The sequence below is a fragment of the Gopherus flavomarginatus genome, chromosome 11 (assembly GCF_025201925.1).
Source record: "Gopherus flavomarginatus isolate rGopFla2 chromosome 11, rGopFla2.mat.asm, whole genome shotgun sequence".
NCBI classification, from domain to species: Eukaryota; Metazoa; Chordata; order Testudines; family Testudinidae; genus Gopherus; species Gopherus flavomarginatus.
This window is the reverse complement of record NC_066627.1, coordinates 4,573,540-4,591,991: the sequence shown is the minus strand read 5'-3', so window position 1 is coordinate 4,591,991 and position 18,452 is coordinate 4,573,540. Positions and strand designations below refer to the sequence as shown.

General features: G+C 61.4%; 1 protein-coding gene and 1 long non-coding RNA gene across 6 annotated transcripts; both read right to left on the bottom strand.

The window, feature by feature from the left end:
- Positions 1-213: 213 nt before the first annotated feature.
- REC8 (REC8 meiotic recombination protein) lies at positions 214-17,627 on the bottom strand. Of its 3 annotated transcripts, XM_050917225.1 has the most exons (19): positions 15,235-17,627; positions 15,027-15,095; positions 14,034-14,176; positions 12,949-13,024; positions 12,423-12,537; positions 9,354-9,423; positions 8,553-8,632; positions 8,256-8,361; positions 8,102-8,165; positions 7,460-7,551; positions 7,285-7,376; positions 7,065-7,202; positions 3,020-3,086; positions 2,828-2,946; positions 2,143-2,191; positions 1,348-1,414; positions 1,172-1,279; positions 978-1,084; positions 214-417 (listed from the first exon to the last, which is right to left on the bottom strand). In XM_050917225.1, the coding sequence occupies exons 1-19, from the start codon at positions 15,288-15,290 to the stop codon at positions 326-328; spliced, it is 1,710 nt and encodes a 569-aa protein (XP_050773182.1). In that variant the 5' UTR covers positions 15,291-17,627; the 3' UTR covers positions 214-325. The 3 variants fall into 3 exon arrangements, with proteins under 3 accessions (XP_050773182.1, XP_050773181.1, XP_050773179.1); XM_050917224.1 differs by lacking the exons at positions 8,553-8,632; positions 15,027-15,095; positions 15,235-17,627 and adding an exon at positions 12,291-12,334 and having other exon boundaries at positions 8,102-8,361; positions 12,949-13,072; positions 14,034-14,994; XM_050917222.1 differs by lacking the exons at positions 8,553-8,632; positions 15,027-15,095; positions 15,235-17,627 and adding an exon at positions 12,291-12,334 and having other exon boundaries at positions 8,102-8,361; positions 14,034-14,994.
- On the bottom strand, positions 10,535-12,000 carry LOC127030635 (uncharacterized). Of its 3 annotated transcripts, none has more exons than XR_007768439.1 (3): positions 11,938-12,000; positions 11,761-11,804; positions 10,535-10,559 (listed from the first exon to the last, which is right to left on the bottom strand). It is a non-coding gene; the product is annotated as an uncharacterized LOC127030635 (long non-coding RNA). The 3 variants fall into 3 exon arrangements; XR_007768438.1 differs by lacking the exon at positions 10,535-10,559 and adding an exon at positions 10,846-10,870; XR_007768437.1 differs by lacking the exon at positions 10,535-10,559 and adding an exon at positions 11,336-11,360.
- Positions 17,628-18,452: the final 825 nt, after the last annotated feature.

The window sequence follows — 18,452 nt, the reverse complement described above, 5'->3', positions numbered from 1 at the left end:
GGGGGGCATGAACCTCAAGGTTAGGGGAAAGGAGTGGGGAGGGGGTGAGGGGAAAGACCCATCCCCTATTAGCAGGGGGGCCATGGAGATGGTGAGCCTATTGCTGTCCCCTCCTGCAAGGGGGGCAGGGTGATGCTTGGCCTCCCTTTTGCTGGTGCGAGGAGGTGTCTGAGTTTGGGGTCTCAACACTAGAGAAAAGGAAAAAGCACCTGCTCCCCCTGCCCCCAAATAATTCGGGGCAGGTTGCTGGCAAAATACTTTAATTAGAACAGATTTGTAATGGGTGGGGGGAGGCCCATTCAGCAGTGGGGAGCCTCTTCTACCCCTAGCCCGGGCGGAATCGGCCCCCACGTTTGAGGAGAATCGGCCCGTAGGGCTCGGCCTGGACCAGCTGCAGGAACTGGAGCCCGCAGAGAACTGCAAGAGAGGGGGGAGGAGTTAGGGCTGATGCCAACACACCAAGCAGCGCTCACCCTACAGCAGGGCCCCACACCCACTGGAGCCCAACCCACTGGCAGGGGGCAGTATGGCCCCACACCCACTGGGGCTCACCTGGTCAGTGGGGGGCAGAAGGGCCCCACACCCACTGGGGCTCACCTGGTCAGTGGGGGGCAGCAGGGACCCACAGCTACTGGAGCCCAACCGACTGGCAGGGGGCAGGAGGGACTTGGAACTCAACCCACTGGCAGGGGGCAGTAGGGCCCTACACCCATGGGGTTCACCTGGTCAGTGGGGGGCAGCAGGGCCCCATACCCATGGGGTTCACCTTGGCAGTGGGGGGCAGCAGGGACCCACACCCACTGGAGCCCAGCTGAGCGGCAGGGGGTAGCAGGGCCCCACACCCATGGGGCTCACCTGGGCAGTGAGAGGCAGCAGGGACCCACACCCATAGGGCTTACCTGGGCAGTGGGGGGCAGCAGGGACCCACACGCACTGGAGCCCAACCCAGCAGCAGGGGGCAGCAGGGCCCCACTCACCGAGGCAGAGGTAGAAGATGCGGCTGGCGATGATGCGTGAGGTCGTGGTGGGCACCAGGGACCGGAAATCTGTCTCCTCGACCTGCTCCAGCTCTGCGGCCACCAGCCTGGATGGGAGACAGAGCCAGCGCCAGCGTCGAACCCAGGAGTCCGGGCCCCCCGCTCCCCCCGCTCAGTGCCAGGCCCTGGCCCACCTGCGGATGTACTCCAGGGTGATCAAGTCTCTGTCAGGGGGCAGCTCCAGGCTGACTTCAGGCAGCTCGGGGACGATGGGCAGGGCCTCCTCAGGCTCCGGCACCAGCCTGGGGACAGGGCAGAGCATTAATGGGGATCAGGGGGGTATACCCCTAACCCCCCATTGGGGTCTCACCTTCTCTCCTCGGGGGTCACCAGGCTGGGGCGTGGCACCTCCTCCTCGGTGGTCTCCAGGGAGATCTCTGCCAGGGGGCCAGGAGCAGGGCTGGGTCAGTGCTGACTATGCCACCCACACTGCCCTGGCTGGTGCAGGGGAGAGACCACCCCAGAGCCCTTCCCTGGGGCACAGTGCCCCCTCCAGCTCCCTCCCTGCGCCCCCCAACTGAGCCCCCTGACCATCTCCCTACAGCACGGCCCCCCCCAGCCCCGTCCCTGGGGCACGGTGCCCCCTCCAGCTCCCTCCCTGCGCCCCCCAACCGAGCCCCACTGATCATCTCCCTACAGCACGGCCCCCCCCAGCCCCATCCCTGGGGCACGGTGCCCCCTCCAGCTCCCTCCCTGCACCCCCCAGCCGAGCCCCCTGAACATGTCCCTACAGCGTGCCCCCCCAGCCCCCTCCCGCTCCCTCCCTGCGCCCCCCAACCGAGCCCCCTGACCATCTCCCTACAGCACGGCCCCCCCGTCGAGCCCCCCACAGCCTCCTCCCTGGGGCACGATGTCCCCCCCGAGCCCCTCCCTGTGCCAAGTGCCCCCAGCCGAGCCCCCTGTCCCCTCCCTGCGACACGGTGAACCCCAGAGCCCCTCCCTCTGCCACAGCGCCCGTAGCCGAGCCCTCTGTCCCCTCCCTGTCGCACGGTGACCCCCCAGAGCCCCTCCCTCTGCCACAGCGTCCCCAGCTGAGGCCCCTGCCTAGCCCCCTGGTCCTCTCCCTGCAGAATGTCACCCCCACACACACACATGAGCAACTCACCTGAGGAGACCATCACAGGGATGCTGGGCTCTAGGGCCTCACGTGCAACCTATAACAGAGGGTGACACTCACAGCCCGGGGAGGGGAGTGGGGTCCAGCGGTTACAGCAGGGAGGCCTGAGAGCCCGGACTCCTGGGTTCTCTCCCCGGCTCTGGGAGGAGAGTGGGGGCTAGGGAATAGAGCCAGGGAGCGAGGGCTGGAGCCCGGACTCCTGGGTTCTCTCCCTGGCTCTGGGAGGAGAGTAGGGGCTAGGGAATAGAGCCAGGGAGGGGGACTGGGAGCCCGGACTCCTGGGTTCTCTCCCCGGCTCTGACAGGAGAGTGGGGGCTAGGGAATAGAGCCAGGGAGGGGGGGCTGGAGCCCAGACTCCTGGGTTCTCTCCCCGGCTCTGGGAGGAGAGTGGGGGCTAGGGGATAGAGCCAGGGAGGGGGGGCTGGAGCCCGGACTCCTGGGTTCTCTCCCCGGCTCTGGGAGGAGAGTGGGGACTAGGGAATAGAGCCAGGGAGGGGGACTGGGAGCCCGGACTCCTGGGTTCTCTCCCTGGCTCTGGGAGGAGAGTAGGGGCTAAGGAATAGAGCCAGGGAGGGGGACTGGGAGCCCGGACTCCTGGGTTCTCTCCCTGGCTCTGGGAGGCCAGTGGAGTCCAGGGGAAAGAGTGGGGGGGCTGCCAGGGGACCCTGGGTACCTCCACTTCGCTGACTGGCTCTTCTTTTCTCTCCTCCTCGGCCCGGAGTGCCGCATAGTCCACGGGCTGCAGGATGGCGCAGCGCTGCCACAGGGCGTGCAGCTCGGGGGGCAGCCAGCCTGGGGGGCACAGACAGGGTGAGGGGGGTAGGGACCCAGCGCAGTGACCGAGGGAGCGGGGGGGGGCACTCACCATACGTGGGGGCTCTTAGCAGCTCCGCTGGGGTCCGCCGCTGCCTGGCTGGCACCTCCACCATCACCTGGAGCACAGATAGACGGAGTGTGGGGGCTGGGAGCCAGGACGCCTGGGTTCTCTCCCAGTTCAGGGAGGAGAGTGGGAGTTAGTGGTTCGTGCCCGAGGGCTGACACTCACCAGGGGGGCTGGGACTCGAGGGGGCTGGCACTCACCAGGGGGACTGGCACTCACTGGGGGGCTGGGACTCGGGGGGCTGGCACTCTCCAGGGGGGCTGGGACTCGGGGGGGGGCTTGCACTCACCAGGGGGACTAGCACTCACTGAGGGGCTGGGACTCGGGGGGATGGCACTCACTGGGGGGCTGGGACTCGGGGGGGGGCTGGCACTCACCAGGGGGACTGGCACTCACTGAGGGGCTGGGACTCGGGGGGATGGCACTCACCGAGGGCAGCTGGGACTCGGGGGGAGGGGCTGGCACTCACCAGGGGGACTGGCACTCACTGAGGGCGGCTGAGACTCGGGGGGGGCTGGCACTCACCAGGGGGACTGGCACTCACTGAGGGGCTGGGACTCGGGGAGGGGGGCTGGCACTCACCAAGGGGGGCTGGGACTCGGGGGGGCTGGCACTCACTGAGGGGCTGGGACTCTGGGGGGCTGGGACTCAGGGGGGATGGCACTCACCGAGGGCAGCTGGGACTTGGGGGGGCTGGCACTCACTGAGGGGCTGGGACTCTGGGGGGCTGGGACTCGGGGGGATGGCACTCACCGAGGGCGGCTGGGACTCGGGGGGGGGCTGGCACTCACCAGGGGGACTGGCACTCACTGAGGGCAGCTGGGACTTGGGGCTGGGACTCGGGGGGATGGCACTCACCGAGGGCGGCTGGGACTCGGGGGGATGGCACTCACCGAGGGCGGCTGGGACTCGGGGGGGATGGCATTCACCGCGGGCAGCTGGGACTTGGGGGGGCTGGCATTCACTGAGGGGCTGGGACTCTGGGCGGCTGGGACTCAAGAGGGATGGCACTCACCGAGGGCGGCTGGGACTCGGGGGGGGCGGGGCTGGCACTCACCAGGGGGACTGACACTCACTGAGGACGGCTGGAACTCGGGGGGGATGGCATTCACCGCGGGCAGCTGGGACTTGGGGGGGCTGGCACTCACTGAGGGGCTGGGACTCTGGGCGGCTGGGACTCAAGAGGGATGGCACTCACCGAGGGCGGCTGGGACTTGGGGGGGCTGGCATTCACTGAGGGGCTGGGACTCTGGGCGGCTGGGACTCAAGAGGGATGGCACTCACCGAGGGCAGCTGGGACTCGGGGGGGGGCGGGGCTGGCACTCACCAGGGGGACTGACACTCACTGAGGACGGCTGGCACTCACCAGGGGGACTGGCACTCACTGAGGGCAGCTGGGACTTGGGGGGGCTGGGACTCGGGGGGATGGCACTCACCGAGGGCGGCTGGGACTCGGGGGGGATGGCACTCACCGTGGGCAGCTGGGACTTGGGGGGGCTGGCATTCACTGAGGGGCTGGGACTCTGGGCGGCTGGGACTCAAGAGGGATGGCACTCACCGAGGGCGGCTGGGACTCGGGGGGGCGGGGCTGGCACTCACCAGGGGGACTGACACTCACCGAGGGCGGCTGGGACTCGGGGGGGATGGCACTCACCGCGGGCAGCTGGGACTTGGGGGGGCTGGCATTCACTGAGGGGCTGGGACTCTGGGGGGCTGGGACTCGGGGGGGGCTGGCACTCACCAGGGGGACTGGCACTCACTGAGGGGCTGGGACTCGGGGGAGATGGCACTCACCGAGGGCAGCTGGGACTCGGGGGGGCTGGCACTCACGGGGGGGCTGGGACCCAGGGTGGCTGGCACTTACTAGGGGCTGACACTCACCAGGGGGACTGGGACTCCAATCAGGGGGACCGGGACTCAACGGGGGACTGGCACTCACCGGAGGGCTGGGACTCATCAGGGGGGCCAGCACTCGCCAGGGGGCCAGGACTCCAACTGGGGTGCTGGCACTCACCAGGGGGACTGGGACTTGACAGGGGGCCTGGGATTTGCTGGCCTGGGGCAGCACTCGCTGGGGGGCCGGGACTCCATGCGGAGGGGCTGGCACTCACCAGGGGGCCGGGACTTACCAGGGGGTCTGGGACTCGCCAGTGGGCCGGGACTCCAACTGCGGGGCTGGCATTCACCAGGGGGACTGGCACTCTCCGGGCGGCCGGGACTCCAATTGGGAGGCCGGCACTTGCCAGGGGGCTGGGACTCCAACCAGGGGGCTCAGACTCGCCGGAGGGCTGGGACTCAGGGTGGCTGTCACTTACCAGAGGGACTGGCACTCACTGGGGGGCTGGGACTCACCGGGGGGCTGGCACTCGCTGGGGAACCAGGACTCCAACTGGGGGACTGGCACTCACCAGGGGGCCGAGACTCGCCGAGGGGCCAGCACTTGCCAGGGGGCCGGGACTCCAAGCGGGGAGCTGGGACTCCAACTGTGAGGCTGGCACTCACCAGGGGGACTGGGACTCGCCAGGGGGCTGGGACTCCAACCAGGGGGCTGGGACTCGGGGTGGCTGGCATTCACCAGGGGCCAGCACTCACCAGAGGGGCTGGGACTTGGGGTGGCTGGCACTCACCAGGGGGACTGGCACTCATTGGGGGGCTGGGACTCAGGGGGGCTGGCACTCACTAGGGGTCGGGACTCGCCAGGGGGCCGGGACTCCAACCGGGGGGTTGGCACTCACCAGGGGGACTGGGACTTGCCAGGGGGTCTGGGACTTGCCGGCGGGGCCAGCACTCGCTGGGGGGCTGGGACTCCAAGTGAGAGTGTTGGCATTCACCAGGGGGCCGGGACTCACAGGGGGGCTGGAACTCGCCAGGTGGCCTGGGACTCGCCGGGGGGCCAGCACTCGCCAGGGGTCTGGGACTCCAACCGGGGGGCTGGCACTCACCAGGGGCCGGCACTTACCACAGGGGCTGGGACTCGGAGTGGCTGACACTCACCAGGGGGACTGGGACTCCATGGGGGGCTGGCACTCACCAGGGGGACTAGGACTCCAACTGGGGGGCTGGGACTCACCAGGGGGACTGTGACTCCAACTGGGGGGACTGGGACTCGACGGGGGGCTGGGACTCACCAGGGGGACTGCGACTCCAACCGGGGGGACTGGGACTCGACGGGGGGCTGGGACTCACCAGGGGGACTGCGACTCCAACCGGGGGGACTGGGACTCGACGGGGGGCTGGCACTCACCAGGGGGACTAGGACTCCAACTTGGGGGCTGGGACTCACCAGGGGGACTGCGACTCCAACTGGGGGGACTGGGACTCGATGGGGGGCTGGAACTCACCGGGGGGACTGGGACTCGAGGGGGGGCTGGAACTCACCGGGGGGACTGGGACTCGACAGGGGGCTGGCACTCACCGGGGGGACTGGGACTCCAACCGGGGGGACTGGGACTCGACGGGGGGCTGGAACTCACCGGGGGGACTGGGACTCCAACCGGGGGGACTGGGACTCGACGGGGGGCTGGAACTCACCAGGGGGACTGCGACTCCAACCGGGGGGACTGGGACTCGACGGGGGGCTGGAACTCACCAGGGGGACTGGGACTCGACGGGGGGCTGGCACTCACCGGGGGGACTGGGACTCCAACCGGGGGGACTGGGACTCGACGGGGGGCTGGAACTCACCAGGGGGACTGGGACTCGACCCGGGGGGACTGGGACTCGACGGGGGGCTGGCACTCACTGGGGGGACTGGGACTCCAACCAGGGGGACTGGGACTCGACGGGGGGCTGGCATTCACCAGGGGGACTGTGACTCCAACTGGGGGTACTGGGACTCGATGGGGGGCTGGGACTCCAAGCGGGGGGCTGGCACTCACCGGGGAACCAGGACTCCAAGCGGGGGGCTGGCACTTGCCAGGGGGCCCGGGATTCGCCAGGGGGCCAGCACTCGCCAGGGGGCCAGGACTCCAAGCAGGGGGCTGGCACTTACCGGGGAACCGGGACTCCCAAGCGGGGGGCTGGCACTCACCAGGGGCCGGCACTGGGCCCGCACATCCAGGATCTGTTTGTTGAACTGGTCCCGCGGGATCTGGGTCACCTCGTCCAGGAAGCGGGGCGGGCGCAGGGGGGCGCGCGGTGGGGCCGGCTCGTACACGGCCAGCTCCAGCTGTGGGGCGCAGGGGGGCACGGGTGAGTCACGGGCGCCCTGCCCAGGACAGGCCATCGGCTGGCCCAGGCCCCCTACTTACCTTCGGGCTGACTGGGGGGCGCTCCACCCTTGGGGTCACAGCTGGGGAGGCTGGAGGGGGCGGCAGCCCTGGCTCCCTCGGGGGGCTCAGCTCTGTGGGGCAGAACCCAGAGCAAGGGTTAGAGGCTGGAGACCCCCAGGCCCTTCGACCCTCCCCCCCCATACCCCACACGCACCGGGGGGCGGGGGCAGCTCCTCCTTCAGCAGCCGGGCCAGCTCCTCGGGCAGGATGGGGGTCTCCACCTCGGCTGGGGGCTCCTCACCCACCCTGTGGGGAGACAGTCAGACCCCGGCCCCCATTCCCTGCCCCCGGCCAGCCCCATCCCAGCGCCCCCTAGAGGGGAAAGGGCCTGTGCCCTATTCCCCGCCCCTATCCAGCCCCACCCCGACACCCCCTAAAGGGGAAAGGCCCCATTCCCCGTCCCTGGCCAGCCCCATCCCAGCGCCCCCTAGAGGGGAAAGGGACCGTGCCCCATTTCCTGCCCCCAGCTAGCCCCACCCCGACACCTCTTAGAGGGGAAAGGCCCCATTCCCCGCCCCCGGCCAGCCATACCCTGGCGCCCCCTAGAGGGGAAAGGCCCCATTCCCCGCCCCCGGCCAGCCCCACCCCGGTGCCCCCTAGTGGGGAAAGGCCCCATTTCCCACCCCCTGCCAGCCCCACCCTGACACCCCCTAGTGGGGGAAGACCGCATTCCCCGCCCCTGACCAGCCCCACCCCAGTGCCCACTAAAGGGGAAAGGACCCAGCTGTCCAGCCAACCCAACCCCACCCTGGGGCTGGTGCACCCTATAGGGGATGCCCCACGTTTGCCCCCTTACCGGGTTGGGGGTGACAGTCTGGCTGTGATCTCGGCCTCCCGAGCTCTCATCTCCTCTTCCAGCTCTGGAGGGGAGAAGGAGGCGTGAGATGGGGCTGGGGTTGTGGGATGAGCCCCTTGTCCCCCCTCCCCCAGGATCCCTGTGGCCCCCCCACCTTCCATGGGGCGTCTCCTGGGGGGGGCAGGGGGCAGGACGAAGTCCTCCTGCTCGGCCAGCAGGTCGATCTCACGTGCTGTGATCTCTGGGAGTTCGCGCTCGCCCTGTGTGGTGGGAGAAAGGGGGTGTCACATTATGGATATGCCCCCCATCCCATATCCCCCATAACCCTACGCTGCGATCTCAGCCCCCTAAAGCCTGGTTCCCCTAGGCTGCCCCTCATCCCAGACCCCCATAATCCCGAGATTCCCCCACATTTCCACCCAGATTCCAGCCCCCATGGTTCCCCCCCCACCTCGATTTCCAGCAGCATGATGGGCTCCACCTCCTTCATGGTGATGATTTCGGGGGACACAACCGTGATGGGGGGCGCTTCTGGGTGGGGTGAGAGAGGGAGTGAGCTGGGGTTTAACTCCCACCCTGATTCCCACCCACCCCTGCAGAGCCCTGGGGAAATGGAAGGGGGAGGGCAATGACATCAGACCAGATCTTGGGGGCATTAGAAAGGAGGGTTTGGGGGACCAGGGAGACTAGCTGGGCTGGGCGAGCCTGGGGTTACTGGTTACACTGGGATGAACTGGGACTAGGGCTGGGACTGGGACACCGGGTTCAGTAAAATGGCTTTACTGGGGTTATACTGGGCCACTGTTTACATCAGATATGTGGGGGCCCTGGGCTTTACTGGTTATACTGGGACAGTGGGTATACTGGTTACACTGGGATGCCAGTTGCACTGGGATACTGGTATTGCTAGGTTACACTGGTCATGCCAGGATGCCAACATCATCAGCTACACTGGGAAGCCAGAATGTCCTGGTTATACTGGGAGACGGCGGTTACTGGTTATACTGGGAGACGGCGGTTACTGGTTATACTGGGATTCTGAGGTTACTGGTTATACTGGGATTCTGTGGTTACTGGTGATGCTGGGACATGGTGGTTACTGGTTATACAGGGATTCTGTGGTTACTGGTGATGCCGGGATGCTGTGGTTACTGGGTATACTGGGAAGCTGTGGTTACTGGTTAGAGTAGGATACGGGTTCTAATGGGACTCCATCCATACCATACCCTCGCCCCACAACCCACTGACTCACCTGCCCTCCTGCGCCGGGGGGATGGTGCTGGTCTCTCTGGCGGGGTGGGAGCCTCCAGAATATGTCGAATCTGGGGGAGAAGCAATGTCACAGGTCAGCCCTATCCCCCCATGACCCCAGAGGGGAGGCCTGGAGATAGTCACAAAGGAGGGGGAGACAGGATGGGGGGGCATCATTGCTGTTGCTGTGGGATGGGGGCATGGGCAGCAGAGACACAGGGGATACCTGTGGGATGTCAGTGGGGCTGGAAAGTCGGAGTATGCATGTACCTCTGGGATGTCAGTGGGGCTGGACAGTTAGGGTATGGGGGATACCTGTGGGATGTCAGTAGGGCTGGGCAGCAGGGGTATGGGGGGTACCTGTGGGATGTCAGTGGAGCTGGACAGTAGGAGTATGGGGGTATCTGTGGGATGTCAGTGAGGCTGGACAGTCGGGGTATGAGGGAGTACCTGTGTGACGTCAGTGGGGCTGGTCAGTCAGAGTTTGGGTGTACCTGTGGGATGTCAGTGGGGCTAGACAGTTAGGGTATGGGGGGTACCTGTGGGATGTCAGTGGGGTTGGACAGTTGGGGTATGGGGGGTACCTGTGGGATGTCAGTGGGGCTGGACGGTTGGGGTATGGGGGGTACCTGTGGGATGTCAGTGGGTCTGGACAGTCGGAGTATGGGGGGTACCAGTGTGATGTCAGTGGGGCTGGACGGTTGGGGCATGGGGGGTACCTGTGGGATGTCAGTGGGTCTGGACAGTCGGAGTATGGGGGTACCTGTGGGATGTCAGTGGGGCTGGGCAGCAGGGGTACGAGGTGTACCTGTGGAATGTCAGTGGGGCTGGATAGTCGGAATATGGGGGTACCTGTGGGATGTCAGTGGGTCTGGACAACTGGAGTATGGGGGTACCTGTGGGATGTCAGTGGGTCTGGACAGTCGGAGTATGGGGGGTACCAGTGTGATGTCAGTGGGGCTGGACGGTTGGGGCATGGGGGGTACCTGTGGGATGTCAGTGGGTCTGGACAGTCGGAGTATGGGGGTACCTGTGGGATGTCAGTGGGGCTGGGCAGCAGGGGTACGAGGGGTACCTGTGGGATGTCAGTGGGGCTGGACAGTCGGAGTATGGGGGTACCTGCAGGATGTCAGTGGGGCTGGACAGTCGGAGTATGGGGGTACCTGCGGGATGTCAGTGGAGCTGGATAGTCGGAGTATGGGGGTACCTGTGGGATGTCAGTGGAGCTGGACAGTCGGAGTATGGGGGGTACCAGTGTGATGTCAGTGGGGCTGGACGGTTGGGGCATGGGGGGTACCTGTGGGATGTCAGTGGGTCTGGACAGTCGGAGTATGGGGGTACCTGTGGGATGTCAGTGGGGCTGGGCAGCAGGGGTACGAGGGGTACCTGTGGGATGTCAGTGGGGCTGGACAGTCGGAGTATGGGGGTACCTGCAGGATGTCAGTGGGGCTGGACAGTCGGAGTATGGGGGTACCTGCGGGATGTCAGTGGAGCTGGATAGTCGGAGTATGGGGGTACCTGTGGGATGTCAGTGGAGCTGGACAGTCGGAGTATGGGGGTATCTGTGGGATGTCAGTGGGGCTGGACAGTCGGGGTATGGGGGATTACCTGTGGGATGTCAGTGGGGCTAGACAGTTGGGGTATGGGGGGTACCTGTGGGATGTCAGTGGGGCTGGACAGTTGGAGTATGGGGGTACCTGTGGGATGTCAGTGGGGCTGGATGGTTGGGGTATGGGGGGTACCTGTGGGATGTCAGTGGGTCTGGACAATTGGAGTATGGAGGTACCTGTGGGATGTCAGTGGGGCTGGGCAGCAGGGGTACGAGGTGTACCTGTGGGATGTCAGTGGGGCTGGATAGTCGGAATATGGGGGTACCTGTGGGATGTCAGTGGGTCTGGACAATTGGAGTATGGGGGTACCTGTGGGATGTCAGTGGGGCTGGGCAGCAGGGGTATGAGGGGTACCTGTGGGATGTCAGTGGGGCTGGATAGTCGGAGTATGGGGGTACCTGTGGGATGTCAGTGGGGCTGGACAGTTGGGGTATGGAGGGTACCTGTGGGATGTCAGTGGGTCTGGACAATTGGAGTATGGGGGTACCTGTGGGATGTCAGTGGGGCTGGGCAGCAGGGGTACGAGGGGTACCTGTGGGATGTCAGTGGGGCTGGATAGTCGGAATATGGGGGTACCTGTGGGATGTCAGTGGGGCTGGACAATTGGAGTATGGGGGTACCTGTGGGATGTCAGTGGGGCTGGGCAGCAGGGGTACGAGGGGTACCTGTGGGATGTCAGTGGGGCTGGATAGGCTGAATATGGGGGTACCTGTGGGATGTCAGTGGGTCTGGACAACTGGAGTATGGGGGTACCTGTGGGATGTCAGTAGGGCTGGGCAGCAGGGGTACGAGGGGTACCTGTGGGATGTCAGTGGGGCTGGATAGTCGGAGTATGGGGGTACCTGTGGGATGTCAGTGGGTCTGGACAGTCGGAGTATGGGGGTACCTGTGGGATGTCAGTGGGGCTGGACGGTTGGGGCATGGGGGGTACCTGTGGGATGTCAGTGGGGCTGGACGGTTGGGGTATGGGGGTACCTGTGGGATGTCAGTGGGGCTGGATAGTCGGAGTATGGGGGTACCTGTGGGATGTCAGTGGGGCTGGACGGTTGGGATATGGGGGTACCTGTGGGATGTCAGTGGGGCTGGACAGTCGGAGTATGGGGGTACCTGTGGGATGTCAGTGGGGCTGGACGGTTGGGGTATGGGGGTACCTGTGGGATGTCAGTGGGGCTGGACAGTCGGGGTATGGGGGTACCTGTGGGATGTCAGTGGGGCTGGACAGTCGGAGTATGGGGGTACCTGTGGGATGTCAGTGGGGCTGGACGGTTGGGGCATGGGGGGTACCTGTGGGATGTCAGTGGGGCTGGACGGTTGGGGTATGGGGGTACCTGTGGGATGTCAGTGGGGCTGGATAGTCGGAGTATGGGGGTACCTGTGGGATGTCAGTGGGGCTGGACAGTCGGAGTATGGGGGTACCTGTGGGATGTCAGTGGGTCTGGACAGTCGGAGTATGGGGGTACCTGTGGGATGTCAGTGGGGCTGGGCAGCCGTGGTTCCATCACCCCGAAGAAGGGATCAGGCGCATCCTCCAGGGCCTCCATCAATAACAGGTTGTCGGGAAGCAGCAGCCCCGGCCTGGGGGTAAATGGGGGTCAGAGCCCAGAGAGAGAGAGTGACCCCCACAAAGCCCTCCACTCCCCTCACAGCCCCCCTGAGCCCCCACACAGCCCTCCTGCCTCCCCCCAAAGCACCCCCCGTCCCCTGAACTGGTCCCCACAATCTCACCAGGACCTTTTCCTACCCCCCATTGATCCCCCAACCCGCTACTGAGCCCCCCCCCACTCCCTCCCCACTAATCTCCTCCTCCGTACTGACCCCCTCACCACTGCTATGCTCCCCCCATGCCTCTCCCTTGCCAATTGGCCTCCCACCTCCATGCTGATGCCCCTACCTGGGAGAGGGGTTACAGGCATATCCTAGGTGCTGTGGGGGTTCAGGAGTGTCCCAGGAGTTATGGGGGGCCCCAGACCCCTCCCCATGACTCACTGTTCAAGGTCCCCCATGTCGATGCGGATCTGCTGCTGGGCCCGGCTTAGACGCTCCAAGGTGTGCTGGATCTCCTCTGGGGGGCAGGCAGGGGGTGGGGTGAGATGGAAGGGCTGGATCTCCTCTGGGGGGGCAGGCAGGGGGTGGGGGTGAGATGGGGGGCTAGATCTCCTCTGGGGGGGCAGGCAGGGGGTGGGGGTGAGATAGAGGGCTGGATCTCCTCTCGAGGGGCAGGCAGGGGGTTCAGGTGAGATGAGGGGCTGGATCTCCTCTGGGGGGCAGGCAGGGGGTGTGGGTGAGATAGGGGGCTGGATCTCTGCGGGGCAGGCAGGGGGTGGGGTGAGATTGGGGGGGCTGGATCTCTTCTAGGGGCAGGCAGGGGGTGGGAGGTTGGAGGACCTGGAGTTCCTCTAGATGGTGGGGGTGAGATCAGGGGTTGGAGGGGATACGCAGCAGAGGGACAAATCTAGACCACCCCCAGGGCTTGTCTACATGGTATTTTAAACCGGTTCCTAAACCCAACCGAGGCTCAGTTGGAAGTGAATTAAGGGCATCCACACCCCCTTCAGCTAAACCGCTTCAGTATCGCACCCCAAACTCCACTGGGGCCATTGCTGAGTGCAGCTCTGGCTGCCTGAATCTGCGTCAGTCACCTCGCCATTGATGGATCTTAATCCAAATTAAGAGCATCCACACACCTATTTAGGTAAACCAGTTTCACAACAATTTCAGGATGAGGCTAGAGTTGGATGAGAAATTGATTTTTGGAACTTTTCAGCAAATTTAAATATTTTTTGGAGGGGAGTGTGTGGAAATGGGTGGGTCCGAGGGGTTGTTCCCCAAAATCTGTCACTTAGTGAGAGGTGTCTCACCAAGGGAGTGAGAAGTGGGAGCAGGAGGCCTTGAAATTGGAGTGGGACTCCTCTGGGGGGCATGTCCCTCCTCAGTTGAGAGTTGTTGCCTTGGCAACGTCACTCCAGCTGTCTCTCCATTCCAACATGCCCTTCCAACCCTTTCGCTGGGCTGAACTGGGGAATGGAGGTGGTGGGGCCAGCTGGGATGGTGGTTCGGAGAGGGGCACTCACCGATGAGGTAGTGGCACTGTCGGCTGTAGACCCGCACCACCCCATACTGCAGTTGGGCAGAGAGATAGAGGGAGAAGCGGGGCCGGGGGGCGGAGGGCGTGGGCGGCGGGGCCTGCACCAGAATGTAGGACAGGATTTCTTCGCTGCGCCGACCCGTGCCGATGGGGGGAACAAGAGAGAGAGTCAGTGCTTCTATCCATCTTCCTCTTCATCTCTCCATCATCTTCATCCTTCCTTTCCTCTACCATCCTCTTCATCCCTCTATCCATCCACCATCTTCATCCCTCCTTCCATTCTTCCATCCACCCTCCTCTTCATCCCTCCATCCACACTCTTCATCCCTCCTTCCATTCCTCCATCACTCTCCTCTTCATCCCTTCATCTGTCCCATCCATCTACCATCTTCATCCCTCCTTCCATTTCTCCATCGTCCTCTTCATCCCTTCATCTACCCCATCCATCCACCCTCTTCTTCCCTCCTTCCATTCCTCCATCACCCGCCTCTTCATCCCTTCATCCACCCTCTTCATCCCTCCTTCCATTCCTCCATCCACCCTCCTCTTCATCCCGTCATCTGTCCCATCCATCCACCCTCTTCATCCCTCCTTCCATTCTTCCATCACCCTCCTCTTCATCCCTTCATCTGTCCCATCCATCTACCATCTTCATCCGTTCTTCCTTTCCTCCACCGTCCCCTTCATCCCTCCATCTAGCCCATCCATCCACCATCTTCATCCCTCCTTCCATTTCTCCATACACCCTCCTCTTCATCCCTTCATCTACCCCATCCACCCTCCTCAATCTCTCTGTCCATCCCCACCCATCCATCTCTCCCTTCCTCCATTCTCTCCATCCATCCCTCTTTCTCTCACCCATCCTCTAGATCCTACCCTTGTCCATCCCTCCTGCCCTTCATTCCCGGCTCCATCCATCCGATCTCCTCCCGCCCACATCCATGTTTCCTCCCTCCCTCCCTCTCACCATGACACCCACCATGTTTGCGGCACATTAACTTTCAAATATTCCCTCTTCACCAGCTTGGTGCCACCCGTGGCTGCCAGCCTGGTATGAGGGAGAAGGGGGTTAAAACGAAGGTGGTGGGTTCTCCTGCCCCAGATCCCCTCAATCAACCCACCTGGATCCCCAGAATATACACCTCCCCGTATTCCCCCTTGACCAGATCATGGCATGAGGGCATTACCAGATGGTGGCAAAGCGGCCTGTATGGCGCTGCAGGACATTGGGGTAGTAGAACATGGTGGTGCTGGGCTGGGGGAGCTAAGGGGATCCCCAGAACAGCCTCTTCAAAGACCCCGCAACCCTTATGAGGCTCCTCCACTACTGAAATGGGACGTTCACAAATCCTACAAAGTCAATAGGACCCTGAAAAACTCTATAGCTTCAGCTGAACCCTCAAATATCCTGGATTCTGCAGCACCCCAGGAATCTTATAGAGTCAGTGGGACCCCAAAATATTGCAAATTGTGTGATGCCTTAATAAACCCTATAAACTTTTTGGTTTTTTGGGGGCGGGGGGTGGAAAACAGTTTTTTTGTTCCACCGTTGAAACAAGACAAAATTCAGAGGCAGAGTAATTAAATAAAACCAACTTGTTAGCAGCTAATGAAGATAGCTAAATATTTTGCCTGAAGAGTCAAGATTTTAAAACCTACTGGGTGACACAAATCGATTACTTTTTATTTAAAAAATAATTAACAGTTGGGATTAATTAGGTTGGTTGATGAGAGGAAGAAACATGTTAAATATTAACAGGGGAACTTTGGTTATTTTTAAATTGATGCTGGGGATAAACCTGCCCAGGGGAAGGGAATTTGGCATTTAACTCTGAAGCAATTAATTAGGATATTAAAAATGAATGATGGGTTTTAATTAGAGGGATGAGGATATAGGGTTAAAATGAGGCTGGTGAAGAGAAATCAGATGTGGATTTCCTTATCTAATAAAGGGCAAATTCTAATTAATCATGATATGAACTAGTAATGCTGTTGCTTAATTAAGTTAATTAAAAAGGAGGAAGAAGTGGTGTTAAAAAGCACATGGGCAATTGGAAGCAGATTTGAATCTTTCTTTTAATGAGGAGCCAACTAATTAACCGTGATGTCAAAAAAAAGATTAACGACAGAGAACATTTACCAATGCTATTAATAAGAGTAATAACACTGGAAAGGGATACTACAAATACATTAATTAAGGAGATGTGTAATTATTGGTACTATTAATACATTAGTGATGTACAATTAAGAACAACAGAAAGTAACAGTGATATGAATAAATTAATTGGGAATTTGGACAATTAACTGTGCTGCTAATCAGTTAATGATGTCGAGGAACTAATACTTTTTAATACATTAATTAGGGCAATGAACAATTAAAGTTGCTTTCAATAAAGCTGGGGAACAGGAAAAGTAACAGTGATATTAGTAAATTAATGAAAAAGCCTAGCTATTAACAGCAATATTATTAGTAATCAGTGAAAATAACTTAGTGATTATGAAGAACAATTAACAGCAATACTAATTAACTAGGGAACGAACAATTAGAAGTGGAGAGAGAAGTGAGATACTGTTGAGAGAAAGAAACATTTATTGAAATTGTACAGCTAGAGGTGCTCTTAATTAGCTAATTAGGAGTGTACAGTTTAAACTATTAACAAATTAGTCCAGTGGCCAATTAGACGTGCTATTCATTAATTAGTAAAAATATTGGAGGCACTGTCAATCAACTAATTAGTCCAATAGACAATGAGACCTTATTAATTAATTAGTCCAATGAACAATCAGAGGTGCTACTAATGAATGAATTAATACAATGGACAAATAGAGGCGCTGTTAATTAGCTAATTAATCCAATGAATAATTAGGTGTGTTATTCATGAACTAATTAGTCCAGTAGAAACTGGAGGCGATGGTAATTAGCTAATTAGGCTAGACAATTAAGGCTGATGTTAATGAATGAAGACAATTAAAGATGCTATTAATTAACGGCGTTGCCACGCGCAGCTGTTGCTAGCGCAAACCCCTCCCGCCCACGCCCTCCAGAGTGAGGCAGGCTCCGGCCGCAGCCCTCTGCCTTTATAACTGCCCTATGGCGCTTCTACCAATGGAAGACGCACCTGTTCTAGTGCTCCAGCCAATCACCGGATCCAGGTTCCACGTGGGGAACTTCCCTCAGCCCTGGAGACTGGGACTCTCCGGCGGCTCCGGCCAATCAGCGGGATTTTCCAACCAGGAGACTGAGTGACCCAACCGCTCTCTCGCCTCAGTTCCCATCCAATCAGGGTCCACATAATAGGAGACCGAACCACGTGGTATTCCACAGTCTACCTTTGCGGAAGACCCCCACAACCTGGCCCAGTGACTGATGACTTCACAGCGCGCACAGCCAATGATAGCCATTCCCGCCCATCCAGCGCGACCAATCAGAGGGACGGGGTGGCTTTCCCGCTAAATTTTCACTGAGGTAAATTCTCTCGCTCACTAGAGCTGCTTGCCAGGGGAGCTCGTGTCAATGCTCACGGCCCCGTGTCAATCGCCTGTCAATGCCGGTGCCAACGGCCCCCCCATTCTAACGGCCCCCCCGTACCAAAGGCTCCCCCGTGTCCATCCCCGCTGCCAATGGCCCCCCGTGTCCATCCAGAGTACCAACACCCCCCCAAATCCATCCAGAGTACCAACACCCCCCCGTGTCCATCCAGAGTACCAACACCCCCGAGTCTGCCCCCGCTACAGTACCAACACCCCCGTGTCCATCCAGAGTACCAACACCCCCCCAATCCATCCAGAGTACCAACACCCCCCCAAATCCATCCAGAGTACCAACACCCCCCCGTGTCCATGCAGAGTACCAACACCCCCCCCAAATCCATCCAGAGTACCAACACCCCCCCATGTCCATCCAGAGTACCAACACCCCCCCCAATCCATCCAGAGTACCAACACCCCCCCGTGTCCATGCAGAGTACCAACACCCCCCCCAATCCATCCAGAGTACCAACACCCCCCCGTGTCCATCCAGAGTACCAACACCCCCCCATGTCCATCCCCGCTGCCAATGGCCCCCCGTGTCCATCCCGAGTACCAACACCCCCCCCAAATCCATCCAGAGTACCAACACCCCCCCGTGTCCATCCAGAGTACCAACACCCCCGAGTCTGCCCCCGCTACAGTACCAACCCCCCCGTGTCCATCCCGAGTACCAACACCCCCCCCCAAATCCATCCAGAGTACCAACACCCCCCCATGTCCATCCCCGCTGCCAATGGCCCCCCGTGTCCATCCCGAGTACCAACACCCCCCCAAATCCATCCAGAGTACCAACACCCCCCCCGTGTCCATCCAGAGTACCAACACCCCCCCCAAATCCATCCCGAGTACCAACACCCCCCCGTGTCCATCCCGA